The following is a 13,478-nucleotide window of genomic DNA, read 5'->3' on the forward strand; positions in this document are numbered from 1 at the left end:
ACCTTGCCACTGCTTGCCACGGAACTACATTACCCAAAATGCCTCCGGAAGCGCCTTGCTCTGGAACTCTCAGGGGCTTACATTCCACGGAATGCTTAAGTGGTTTATAAATTTCAAGCTGTTTTCACTAGAATGCTGTCATTGGGAATAGCTGTTTGGGTGCTCGCTCTCCTGGCTTGCTTTGCGGTTCGTTCATTTTTGAAATGCTATGAAAGGCCGTGAATACCTTGTTGTTTTTGTTTTGGGATTCCCAGAGATTTTTTTCTGTGTAGCCCTGGCTGTCCTAGAACTCCTCTGTAGACCAGGCTGGCCACAGAGTCCAAGATTCGCCTGCCTCTGCCTTCTTAGAGCTGTTTTTAAAGGCCTGTCCCGTCACCTGTGGTTTGATAATACATTTTCAGTCTATACTTGGCTTGGGTCGAGTAATTTCTATCATGGTGTACGCTAGTTCAATCATTTTCATCACCAATATATTTTTGAGCACACTTAATTAGTTTTAATGGGGGGAGGGTATTGTAATTCTTAGCTCTGTCATTTCCATCAAAAGACACTGACCTCCCATCCACGGCTACAGGGAATAATTCCGTTCCTAAAAGAACATCTTTGAATTACAACCTGCCTAATGCCAGTTTAAAAAAAAAAAAAAAAAATGACTGCTTGTACCAGTAATGTGCTTTGTTTTATAATATGCAGAGACTTGCATATTATCAGTCTTAATTAGTGCAGGTGTTCCCATAATTACCATTGTTTCCTATAAATGTGTAATTACAGAATAGCTTTTTCAGACCCCAAAGCAGTAATATCAATGGTATGGGGTACATACTGCAGTTTTCCAATTTCTGCAAAATGAAACACATCCATCTGCCATATTTCATTTCTTTTAGAACCCCTAAGGCAACTTCCAGGGGGCAATGGAATTTGGTTATACAGAGACCAAACAGAGCTTCTTCTTTTTTTTTTTTTTTTTTTTTCCTTTAAACATTTACAGCTAACATGATCTTTTTTATATATTTTGAGTCTTCTAACACAATTGAGTAATTGGTCAATTTCCTCATATCCTTGTGTCAATGGACCTGCAAAGCTGTATGAGACCAAATATGATTATATATATATATATATATATATATATATATATATATATATATATATATTTATACTTCTGATGGCCTGTTGTTATTGCATAAATAAAGTTAATTCAGAGTTACCAGGAATAAGCTCAGCAGTGTCTATATACAAAACAACTCTTTCTGCATATTGAGAATAGGTGATTATATTAAGAGATTAGGGAGAACCAAAATATACCATAAGGATTTCATACACCTCCGACTTCTGAACTGAAGAATATGGGCTTTGCAACAGCTTGCTTAGTTTATGTGACTTATAACTTGTCATGCCCAACTGATTTGCATCAGTAAGTGCTTGAGGAATTGGTGTTCCCTTTATAATATGTAGAAGAAGCCAATCAGTTCCTTTTTGTTTTGTTTGTTTTTTGTTTGTTTTGTTTTTCGAGACAGGGTCTCTCTGTGTAGCCTTGACTGTCCTGGACTCGCTTTGTAGACCAGGCTGGCCTCGAAATCACAGCCATCCACCTGCCTCTGCCTCCCGAGTGCTGGGATTAAAGACGTGGGCCACCACCGCCCAGCCAATCAGTTCCATTTGAAAACTGTAAACGCTTGCGTTTAGGATATTGTTTATTAATCTCTCCCAAATAGTTACAACAAGGCCATTGCCAATCTTCATTGATTACCCACAATAACATATACTTAGCATTAGTGAGAGACACCACAATTTCAACTTGCTCTGTTCCTGGTTGATGCCGTCTTAATCCGCCTTTTATAATTAATCCAGAAAACTTTTCTATGTAAGTCTTCAATTATCTTACTTTCTTTATCTGCTGAGAAATCCATTCCATAATACTATCTTCTCTTTGCATAATGAGCACAGAAGTTTCAGTTGAAGGCAAAATAACCACAATACTACTAAATTTACGATCAATTCGATCCACATATGCATCTTGATCTAAAATGTATCACGTGGTGTGTTTTTCTACCACTGTGAACACTTTTTCTGCTTTAGCTGTTAAACATCTTTGATTGTTTACATCTGAATCTCCTTTTAATGTTTGAAACAAATTAATTAACTAATAAGTGGTAAGTCTAATTGCAGGCATCAGCCAGTAACTATTTCCCATTAATTTTTTTTTTTTTTTTTTAATGATTAAGAGTTTGCAACTGGTCCCTATGGATCTGTACCTTTTGTGGGCAAAATTTTGGTTGACTTATTTTATGACTCGAAAAGATAACAGAATCTCCTCTTTGTATTTTTCTGAAGCAATCAGTAACCCCAAACTTGGGAGAGTTCTTTGTGTTCCCGAAAACATTTTCTCTTAAGTAACTGTGTCTGAATCAGCCAACAAAATATCATCCACTGTAATGATACATAATAGATTGAGAAAGTTGCCTATGAGTGATTTCTGGTCTAGAAGCATGTTGTGCTAAACATTGACATAAAGTTGGACTACTTAACATTCCCTTGGGAAGCACTTTCCAGTGTTATCTTCTTACTGGGCCACTGGGTACTGAGAAAGTAAACTGTTGGTTCTGTTTCTTAACAATTAAACTTTATTATACAACTCAACTAGCTTACACAAAAGGGAAAAAAGGTTAAAGGGAAACAAGAGTGAACCTTCCGGTATCCGTTCCATGGGACGGGTCTCTAGGTGTCTCTGGCCTGTGCCTTGGTCCGGCCTGTTCGCTGATCCTCTTTCTGATCCAATTGTGCTCAAGCCGGGTCTGAACCTGCTCCTCCTCTCTGTCCTCCCCTCCTTCCTCTCTCTCACGTGCAAGGGGCAGTCTCCCTCTCCCATTGAGGATCGACTAGAAACACAGTGGTCCAGGCGGAGTCCCTTGGTCCCCTTCCTAAATTCCAGGCCCAGGATGGCTCCACCATGTCTATCACTAAATATATAACTTAATTTCTGGGCAGTTGACATCTTGAAGCAAGCTACATGGTATCATTTGCCTGGTCCTCTTTAGGCTGCCTTCATCAGAGGTGTGTAGTTTTCAGCAGAGATTCTGCAGGTGTTTTTTTAGTTTATACACAAGTATCCCACATTTGTGTGTGTGTGTGTGTGTGCATTTGTGTGCTAAATTAAGCACTAGTTTTCTAACTTCCGTTTCCAAACCAAATACTCTTTGGTTCCTGCAGGGAATGTACATTAGGACTATATTTACATAGATTCTGTCTTGCTTATTCTTTATCCGACTTAGTCTCATAAAAGCACACTGCACTAAACTATCTACTAGGGAGGTAACTGTCATTACCTGGGAATTTCTTGAAGATTGTATATTCTCATTGGATAGTCTTTCATCATCTAAGTGTCAGAAGTGCTGTCTGGGCATGAATTTCTTTGTAGGACTCAGGAATATAAGAAATATGCTAGGACTAAATTACCATCTATGAGGTCAGTCTTTTAATTTTCCAGGGTCCTGTTGGATGTGTCAAGTTCGGAGGCAGCCTGGCCTCAGGGCACACGTGTTAGCCCAAAACTCGAGAGTGGAGATGGCTAAGGCAGGAGGACCACTGTGAGTGCAGAGTAGGTTGTTGCCAGACCTGTGTAACCCCACTTCTGTCAAGGAAACTCCATTTTCAAGGGAATGTGGAGCCTGACTGACTCCGTTCTGTTAGAAGTCTAGCGGACTCTATGAAACGCTTAGGTTTTTACTAAGGCAGCTTAAGCCTGAGTTTCTGTTTCCCAAGAAAAGGAACTTCAGTCTCAAAGAAAACCACAAGATGGCCTCAGCAGCTGTTCCCTAGCAACTGCCTATCAGAGAATGTCTGGGAAGGCCTGAAGACCAGATGGCCCCAAATCCAGACGTGACAAGGGACCATGTGTACATTGTGACCGGTTGCGGCCAATTAGAAGAAAGTAAGACCCCGCCCCCCATTACGTAAGTGAAACTCGAACCAATGATTATCACTCCCCAGCGGAATTTCCCCAGCCTACTGTAACCGCGATGAAAGCCTTTCCTTGTCTGAAGCCCCGTATTCTCCTTCCTTAGCCGCTGCTTTGGTGACAGGGAAGAGTCCCTGCTTAAGCCTGAATGAACCTGCATCTCAAGTGGCTCCTGAGTGGTCTTTGGCGATCTGGGTTGCATAATGCGGACCTGAAAAGTTCCGCGGAGGACCAGGGAAAGGGCTGCGTGGCACAAACACACTCCGCAGAGCTGCTAGACTCCCGTGCACACTCCACTAGACTAGAGTGCTTCATGGGTTCCCTCACCCAATCTCTGAAAAGTAGCTTAGACTTTCCAGAATGCGGGGCTTACTGAGAGCTGACGTGGAGGCTTCTGGGAACTGTGGTCCGGGTACTCTCAGCATTGTGCTTGCTTCAGCAGAGGCAGGCAAACCCGGAGCATTCTGGGAAGTGTAGTTCAAGTTCTCTGAGACTTGCTGTGCTTCTGTGCAGGCTGAAGAGAGACTTTCCGGACTCCCAGGTGGTTTCAGTTAGCATCTACTCCCCTGTTCTCCCGCGAGTGTCCTCCTTTCCGCAGCTTCCGCGACTGATCCCTGGATCTGGAGGTTTGCGGGGTCGGTGGCGGGCGGCCGCAGGGGAGTCGGCTCCAGGCTGGCGAGGCGGAAGCTCCGGGCCGCCAGTGAGCCTCCTTACATCCCGCAGAGATCATTGCACTGACTGGGTCTCAGTGTGTGGCTTGGTCACCCTCCTGCCTCAGCCTTGGGTGTGCTGCGATGACAGGTGTGGGCCATCACGCCTTGCTTCACTGCTGTCGTCTGGAGCTGGGGTGCGGAGGGCCATGCTGATAGGGTCATTTGGGAAATTGGTGTAGCAGGTGCCACCTGACCTGGCCCTGAAAGGTCTAAGACTCAATTCAGGGAACCGGGATGGGTGGAGATTTGTCGCAAGCCTGTGATGTAGAAGGGTAGATGGAGACGTTGTGGCTTTCCACGATGTCAAAATCTAGTAAGCGATGAGAAAGTCACAAGGTATGTCAGTTCATAGGCTGCAGCTTGCCAAGGAATCTCGATTTCGCTTGGTAGTTGGTCATTAATCCCGGGCTCTTTTATTCCGAGCTTAATAACTAATGATAAATCTCAGACCACTTGGCTTGCTCCCCCCCCCCCCCCCACGGGCTATCGCAGGCAGAGAGCTGATACAGGTGCACGGAAGAGCCCAGCAGAGGGTTACATATGGACCTTCAGGAGAAGACACAGATGACATGCAGGGCAGGGGGCGGGGCAGGGCAGGGCAAGGGGCGGACTTAAGAGCTAGTGTGACCTGAGCTGGTCTTCACAGGCAGGATTAGCTGGACTGGAGCTGGGAACAATGACAGGAATCCTTCACTGAACAAGGCTCCTGACAAGTGACCAGGGTACAGGGTAGTGTGCCTGCCGCATTGGGGTTCCTTGGTGCAGGAGTTACATGAGCTTCTGGTCAGGTTGATGAGCTTATGTTTGGTGTTTTCAGTGTGATTTGGTCTCTTGCGCTCCCTCTCCCCCTCTTTCCCTCCCTCCCCTTTCTTCCTCCCTCTTTTTCTTTCTTTCTCCCCAACCTCCATCTTTTTTGAGGATAGGCTCTCTCTGTGTATCCCTTGCTGTTATGGAACTCACTCTGTAGACCAGGTTGGCTTTGAACTCACAGAGAACTGCCTGCCTCTGCCTCCTGAGCGCTAGGACTAATGTCTAGTCTATCTTTTAACAGCACAAACGAGTTGCCTGGCCATGCCTGTTGGAGCAAACACGATGTAGATTCCTTCTTGGCACTTCTATTCCAAATGGAGTTACTCATGTCAGGGCTGTTGCCTCATAAAAAAAAGGAGTCACAGCCTGCAAGCTGATATAGCTCACACAACAGGGTTCCCAGCTCCTAGCCCAGCACGCTCTCAGGATGGCTTGATTCAAGTGCAGGCTGGATGGAGAAACTGAAGTAGACACTATCTCCTGGGTCTCTTTTCACACATTACCTTTGCAGTGATAGACCAAGGAAGGAGGAAGAGTGGCAACTGCCCATTTTCCCATTTAGACCTCCGTTAGGCTGGTTACAGATTCAAGGGAGGAAGGGTGTTCTGTTAACAATGCATATCCAGGCACATCCAAGCCAAGTATGTGTCCTCTTAAAGCATAGTGTTCTTTTTGTTTGTTTGTTTGTTGGGCACAGGGTTTCTTTGTGCAGTCCTGGCACCCACTCGGGAGACCAGGTTGGCCTGAAACTCAGAGATCAGCCTACTTCCTGAATGCTGGTACTAAAGGCCACCACCCATCTCTGCCTTTCTTATAGCTGAGGATGTGCACCACGGAGGTTTAGGTGTTGGCACCCAGCCTGCACAGCAGCTTTTTCTTTGCAGGTATGTGTGAGGAGCCTTTGTGGAACAGTGTGCTAGCAGGCATGTGCTACGCAATAGCATGTTTCTAGCTTTTATAATGACTTTTGAGAAAGGCACCCACCCTGGAAAAAAAAATTGTACCTGTGTGATGCGTATGGGAAACAGTTCCAGAAGAGATTCTTCCTTCCACCCAGCAGAAGGTCCACACTGGAGAGAAACCATATAATTGTGAGCAGTGTGGGAAAGGCTTCAGTTGGAGCTCATACCTTCAAACCCACCAGAGAGTTCACACTGGAGAAAAAAAAATGTACCTGTGTGAGGAGTGTGGGGAGGGCGTCAGCTGGAGAAAGAGTCTCACTGTATAATCCAGGCCAACTTGAACTGATAGCAATCCTCCTGCCTCAGTCATTTCTGAGTGAGAATTGCAGGTGTGTGACATACCATGAGTGTGACATCATACCAAGCTGCTGTTTCAGTCCAGTGGTGATGGTTCCTGTAGTTTTTAAATTCCAATTACACTGAGTATAAAAATGTGCCTACCTGTGATCCACAGAGCTGGCGGCTTAATTCAGTGGCCGCTGTTTCCATGGGAAAGCCTTTCATGGCTCGCCTCTTAGCTTGGTGAGTCCACAAAGCCTTGTGTCTTTGGAAAGCTGGCTGTCACACAGCCTGGCTCCTCGACCACTGACTTGTCCCCCGTTGTCTACTATCCCAGTATGACAGTCAGATTCAGACATGAGAAAGGAGAGCATCTTTATGAAGCACAGGCAGACGCTCACGGTTTTCTGTTTTTGTTTGTTTGATTGTTTCTTCTTCCCTCCTTGCACCTTCCTAAGACCCAGCCATTCCACAGGAGGACAATGACCAAGGTCAAGGTGAGTTGGGCTGCCTGTTCTTCGCGCATTACTGATTTACCTGTCGAGTGGATGTGGCTGTTGAGAGGGACACATGTGCCACAGCCTGGTGGGCATGTGGAGGTCAGAGGACAACTCGTGGCTCTCTCCTGTTGGGCGATGGTCTGATGTATTTTGATGCTAATTACTGTTTGCTGTCTCTGTGACGCACCTTTCGGTTAAGAAAAAGCCATCCCACCTTGGCAGGGCAAAGGAGATAGGTGGGGCTAGGAGAGAGGGGAATTGTGGGAAGAAGAAGGAGAAGAAGAAGAAGAAGGAGAAGAAGAAGAAGATGAAGAAGAAGAAGAAGGAGAAGGAGAAAGACCATCATGAGGAGGAAAAAGAGAATGACCAGGAGAGAGACCTGAAGGGAGAGGAGGATAAGGCCACCATGGGTTAGATGGAGGAGAAGGACATGGCCGGCATGCAAGGCCATGTGGCTGTGTGACTTGGTGGGTGCAGGACGCTTCAGACACAGAGGTGCCTTCCTGGTTTGCTTGAGTGGATCCTCATCTGGGATGACCATGGTTCATCTGGGGATGCTGAATGACCCTCAGGTGTCCAGCAGTGGCCAGTTTCCAGATGGAAAAGGTAATGTCGCCTCATTGGCCATGGTGTTTCTAGAGCATGCTCACTTCATCCCCAGGCAACATTTGGAGACAGTTCTATCACCCCACCTTCGACAATTCTAATGATGCTTATTTTACAGAAGCTAGAGATGATGGTGAACACTCCAAGGTGCACCACACAGCCCCCTACAACTGAGAAGTAACTGAAATGTAAAGAGAGCAAAAGCAAAAAATGGGTTAACAAGATAGAAACAAGGACTGTGGGTTCTTAGCTCAGGAGTTGCTTTCTATTACTCTTTCCCACATTCCTCAGAGCTATCGTTCTTGCAGAAGACCAAAGTTAAAGTTGAGTGTTTCCTGTCACAGGAGGTGGTGACGTTCAGGGACGTGGCCGTGGTCTTCAGTGAGGAGGAGCTGGGGCTGCTGGATGCTGACCAGAGGAAGCTGTACCGTGACGTGATGCTGGAGACCTTCAGGAATGTGGTGTCACTGGGTGAGAGCAGACATGTGTTGAAGCTAGTGGTTCCTAGTTTTCTAGTCACCATGGGATACAGTGTTAAACCCATCCTAGTTTGATAAATGAGGTGAAAATTAAAGCATGGTAATGTATTTTTGTCTTCCCCAAATGATAATCTCAATCTCACCACCTGGTGGCGCATGCTGAGTGTTGCTTACAGATGCTGAAGTAAGTTGAGGCAGCTGGAGAGATAGCTCAACATTTAAGACTTTAATTGCTCTTATAGAGGACCAGGGTTTCATTCCCGGCACCCACAGAAGGTTGCTCACAAATACCTGTTAACTCCAGATCCTGGGCTGGAGAGATGGCTCGGAGGTTAAGAGCACTGCCTGTTCTTCCAAAGGCCCTGAGTTTAATTCCCAGCAAACACATGGTGGCTCACAACCATTACAATGAGATCTAGTGCCCCCTTCTGATGTGCAGGCACACATGCCAGCAGAATACTGTATAATTAAATTTAGAACGAACAAACAGACTCCAGCTCCAGGGTATCTGCCACCCTCTGCTGGTCTCTGTGGGCACATGCACTAACATGCACATACACATACACTGACATAAACACGTCAAAAAATATCAAAATAAATACTTTTAAAATGAAATGAAATGGGGTTGAAGCTATCAAGTGGTCAGCAGCTAATGGCACCTGGAGCCAATACTGATGGCCCAAAGCTCAGTCCCAGGGGTCCACATGGTGGATGGAGAGAACCAAGAAAAATGTAACAGACAGAAACGAAATTCCATTGGTCGTCTGTCTAGGACATTGCCAGGAACAGTTTGAGGGAATAGGGAGAGGAGAGAATGAAAATTGGTGTTCGTCAAAACAATTTTCTTAAAGGTTATGTTTGTATATCCTGGGTCTTTTCAAACATTGTATTTCTTCCTCTCACTTGTATTATGAGTTTAGGAAGGAACAGATTTGACCGGCTGAGGAAGGTACAGTGGGATGCTATTTTTAGAACACGCTCATCTGGGGTGTGTTAATTCACAGGGCATCAGAGCGTGACTCCAGAGGTTTTGCTCCAGCTCAAGAGAGAAGACGTGTTCTGGATGTTGACCGTGGCTAGCTGGAGTGGTGAATCTACAGGTGAGAACAGTGTGACTCGGATGTCCTGCTCTGTAACCTACGCATGACTTTGGGGCTGGTGTGTCAGTCAAGGTTTTGTACCACTGTCGAGAATCCATCCCGCCCTCAGCATCAGTCTCCCTTTGCTCTGTGACTCCCTCAAAGCTGAGTTACAACACGCTATTCCTCCACATCCGGATGGTTCATTATGGGTGTGTATACACATGCATGCACGTGTATACACACACACACACACACATACACGCGCACGCGCGCGTGTGTGTGAGGAGGCCATAGATCACAATTGTCTTCCTCAGTCACTTTATACATTTATTTTTTAAAACCTTGTGTTCATTTTGTGTGTGGTGAGTGCACGTACTGCAGTGTCACTCATTTATGATGCTCTGTCGAACACTAAGTGGGTCTTGTAACATAAATTTGGGAGCCTGTGACCTTGGCCTTGGCTTCTGGGCATGTCAGTGAAAAGACATGGCACTCATGCTAAGAGGAAGGTTCAGTGAATGAAGCCTTAGGCTGTGGTCTTGACTGTACAACTGCAATGTGTCAGCCAACTGTACAACTGCAATGTGTCAGCCAACTGTTGGCTTTGTTTCTTAACAACTAAACTTTATTATACAACCCAACTAGCTTACACAAGAGGGGAAAAAAGGTTAAAGGGAAAAAAGAGTGAGCCTTCCGGTATCCTTTCCCTTGGTGTCCCTTGGTGTCTCTGGCCTGCGCGCTGATCTGGTCTGTTCGCTGATCCTCTTCCCGATGCAGGTGTGCTCAAGCCCTGTCTGACCCTGCTGCTCCTCTCTTTGCCCCCGCTGCTTGCCTGTCTGTCACATGCAAGGAGTGGTCTCCCTCTCCCATTGAGGGTCGATTAGAAACACAATAGCCCAGGTGGAGTCCCCAGGTCTCCTTCCTGAATTCCAGGCCCAGGATGGCTCCACCCAGTCTATCTCAAGGTTAATCTCAGGGAGTATCCATGGTGTGTCCAAGGGCAAAGCCTGCCAAGATTGCTTTCACCTGCGACAAAGCTTACACTCCTTCCCACAGCCAACACGTCGTTCACGCGCCCCACCTCTCTCTGAACTCTCTATATGCTTTTAGGAGACAGGAATCTACAGGAGACGCACCCTCTTCAGGAAGGATTGAGGTACCTGCCACATGACGAGCTTTTCTGCTCGCAAATCTGGCAACAAGTTACGAGGGAGTTAACCAAGGCTCAGGACTGCACGGTAAACACTGGAGGAACTGGCTCTCCGTTGAAACAAGAAGATGTGAGCTATGAAGGAGAGGAACTGAGTAAAGTTTCCAGTCAGAATTCCGTTCCTCAGGCTGACCACAGGGAACTCCCTGAAGGAGAGGCACGTGAGAAAGATTTCAGTTGCGCCCACCGTCTTCACGTTATTACAGGAGAGAAGCCCTACAGGTGTGAAAAATGTCACAACACCTGTCGGTCCCCAAGTCTTCAGTCCCATCAGAGAATACACGATATACACGGATTGAACAAGGCAGACGGTCTGTTCAAAAATTTCAGTCAAAGGCCACTATTTCAGTATCGTCAGAGTGTCCCCACTGGAGAAAACTCAAAAGGATGTGAGGAGTGTGGGGATACTGGGAAAAGCTCCTATGGCCAGACAGTTTTGTTAGGTCACAGAGGAGAGGAACTTTATAAATGTGAGGGGTGTGGAGAGAGCTTCAGCCACAGCTCACATCTCCAGGTCCACCAGAGAGTCCACGCTGGAGAGAAGCCTTATAACTGTGAAGAGACTGGGAAGGACTTTGCCGGGTTTTCACGACTACACCCGCATCATCAAATCCACAAAGGAGAGAAGCCATACAAAGGCGATGCATGTGGCAAGGGTTTTAGGGACAGTTCACATGTTAACATTCATTGTAGAGTCCACACAGGAGAAAAACCCAGTAAGTGTGAGGAATATGGGAAAAGCTTCTGTCAGGCCTCAAATCTTCTGGATCATCAGAGGGGCCACGCTGGAGAGAAGCCTTATCAATGTGATACTTGTGGGAAGAGCTTCAGCCGGAGTTCTGATTTTAACACTCACATTAGGGTCCACACAGGTGAAAAACCCTACAAGTGTGAGGAGTGTGGGAAAGATTTTAGCCAGGCATCAAATCTTCTGTCCCATCAGAGAGGCCACACTGGAGAGAAACCCTACAAATGTAAAATATGTGGGAAGAGCTTCCGCCGGAGTTCAAGTCTCAGCGTTCATTGTAGAATCCACACAGGAGAGAAACCCTATAAGTGTGAGGAGTGTGGGAAAGCCTTCATACAGGCCTCAAATCTTTTGGCCCATCAGAGAGTCCACACTGGAGAGAAACCCTACAAATGTAACATATGTGGGAAGAGCTTCCACCGAAGTTCAAATCTTAATGTTCATTGGAGAATCCATACAGGAGAAAAACCCTATAAGTGTGGGGAATGTGGAAAAGCCTTCATCCAGGCCACAAACCTTCTGGCCCATCAGAGAAGCCACACCGGAGAGAAACCTTACAAATGTAACACATGTGGGAAGAGCTTCCGCCGGAGTTCAAATCTTAATGTTCATTGTAGAATCCACACAAGAGAGAATCCATACATATGTGATACGTGTGGGAAGGGCTTTAGCTACAGTTCGCACTTTAAAATTCATTGTAGAGTCCACACAGGAGAAAAGCCCTATAAGTGTGAGGAGTGTGGAAAAGGCTTCAGTGTAGCCTCACACCTTAAAGCTCATCAGATAAGCCACACCGGAGAGAAACCCTACAAATGTGTGGAGTGTGGGAAAGGCTTCTGTCGAGCCTCAAACCTTCTGGATCATCAGAGGGGCCACACTGGAAAGAAGCCTTATCAATGTGATACTTGTGGGAAGAGCTTCAGCCGGAGTTCTGATTTTAACACTCACATCAGAGTCCACACGGGTGAAAAACCCTACAAGTGTGAGGAGTGTGGGAAAGCCTTCAGCCAGGTCTCAAATCTTCTGTCCCATCAGAGAGGCCACACTGGAGAGAAACCCTACAAATGTAACACATGTGGGAAGAGCTTCCGCCGGAGTTCAAATCTTAATGCTCATTGTAGAATCCATACAAGAGACAATCCATACAAAGGTGATACATGTGGAAAGGGCTTTAGCGACAGTTCACACCTTAACGTTCATTCTAGAGTGCACACAGGAGAAAAACCCTACAAGTGTGAGGATTGTGGCAGGGGCTTCAGTGTAGACTCACACCTTCGGACTCATCAGATAAGCCATAGTGGAGAGAACCCAAACAAATGTGAGGAGTGTGGGAAAGGCTTCTGTCGGGCCTCGGATCTTCCGGATCATCAAAGGGGCCACACTGGGGAGAAGCCTTATTGATGCGATGCTTGTGGGAAGAGCTTCAGCCGTAGCTCTGATTTTTAACACTCACATTAAGGTTCACACGGGTGAAAAACCCTATCAGTGTGCTGAATGTGGGAAAGACTTTCCAAGCCTGAAATGGTTATGCCAGTTTCTAGTACCCCAGGAATCTCCAGGATGCAAAGCCGATGCAATAGCCCAAAGGATCTTTAATACCACTCGAGCTTGGCTGCAACCATCACTAGCGCAGTGGTATCCGGGAGCGACCCCGTGTTCTGGTTTGCGGGCTTTATTATTATAGGTCCTCTTCCCTCCCAGCTAATCGGTAAATATGCAGAAGAGTGTCTAGTGTTCTAAGGTGACGGGCTTCAAAACAGGTGCCAAGGGCACCAGGGCTCCAACTTTCTTTTGATTTTCTTTGTTTACCTTCTTGCTGAGGGGAGAGCCCAGTTCGAATTTCAGCTGAGTGTCCTATCCTGTGCTAGTTGGCTGTTGCCAAGGTAAGCGAATCGGTAGTGAGGTGGGGCAAGGCCCTTTGTTCTGTCGTCCTTTCTGGTGGGCAGAAAGGCATGTGGCCATGTGACGTGGGCTAGGGGAACTTTCCCGCAGCTGTGCTTAAGTCTCCCTGCAGTGGTGTCTTACACACCTTCTCCCTGGGACCCTGAGATATGGATTTTAATTCTGTGGTTCTATTCTTTGGTCTCACATTCCCTCCTCTGACAAGTACAGCAAAAGGCCCAGTCATGGATCT

The 13,478-nt window shown here is 46.4% G+C and overlaps 3 protein-coding genes across 4 annotated transcripts in view; 2 read left to right on the forward strand and 1 right to left on the reverse strand.

The window, feature by feature from the left end:
• Positions 1-13,478, reverse strand: part of LOC127203712 (zinc finger protein 235-like) — a 301,721-nt gene that overhangs the window by 216,971 nt on the left and 71,272 nt on the right. The gene's annotated exons all lie outside the window — the stretch shown is intronic.
• Positions 1-13,478, forward strand: part of LOC127203715 (zinc finger protein 235-like) — a 176,407-nt gene that overhangs the window by 138,634 nt on the left and 24,295 nt on the right. The window lies entirely within an intron of this gene.
• Positions 7,759-12,745, forward strand: LOC127202940 (zinc finger protein 45-like). Its single transcript, XM_051161784.1, has 5 exons — positions 7,759-7,825; positions 8,117-8,296; positions 9,309-9,404; positions 10,497-11,897; positions 12,402-12,745. The coding sequence occupies exons 1-5, from the start codon at positions 7,759-7,761 to the stop codon at positions 12,743-12,745; spliced, it is 2,088 nt and encodes a 695-aa protein (XP_051017741.1).

The sequence above is a fragment of the Acomys russatus genome, chromosome 19 (genome assembly GCF_903995435.1).
Source record: "Acomys russatus chromosome 19, mAcoRus1.1, whole genome shotgun sequence".
NCBI classification, from domain to species: domain Eukaryota; kingdom Metazoa; phylum Chordata; class Mammalia; order Rodentia; family Muridae; genus Acomys; species Acomys russatus.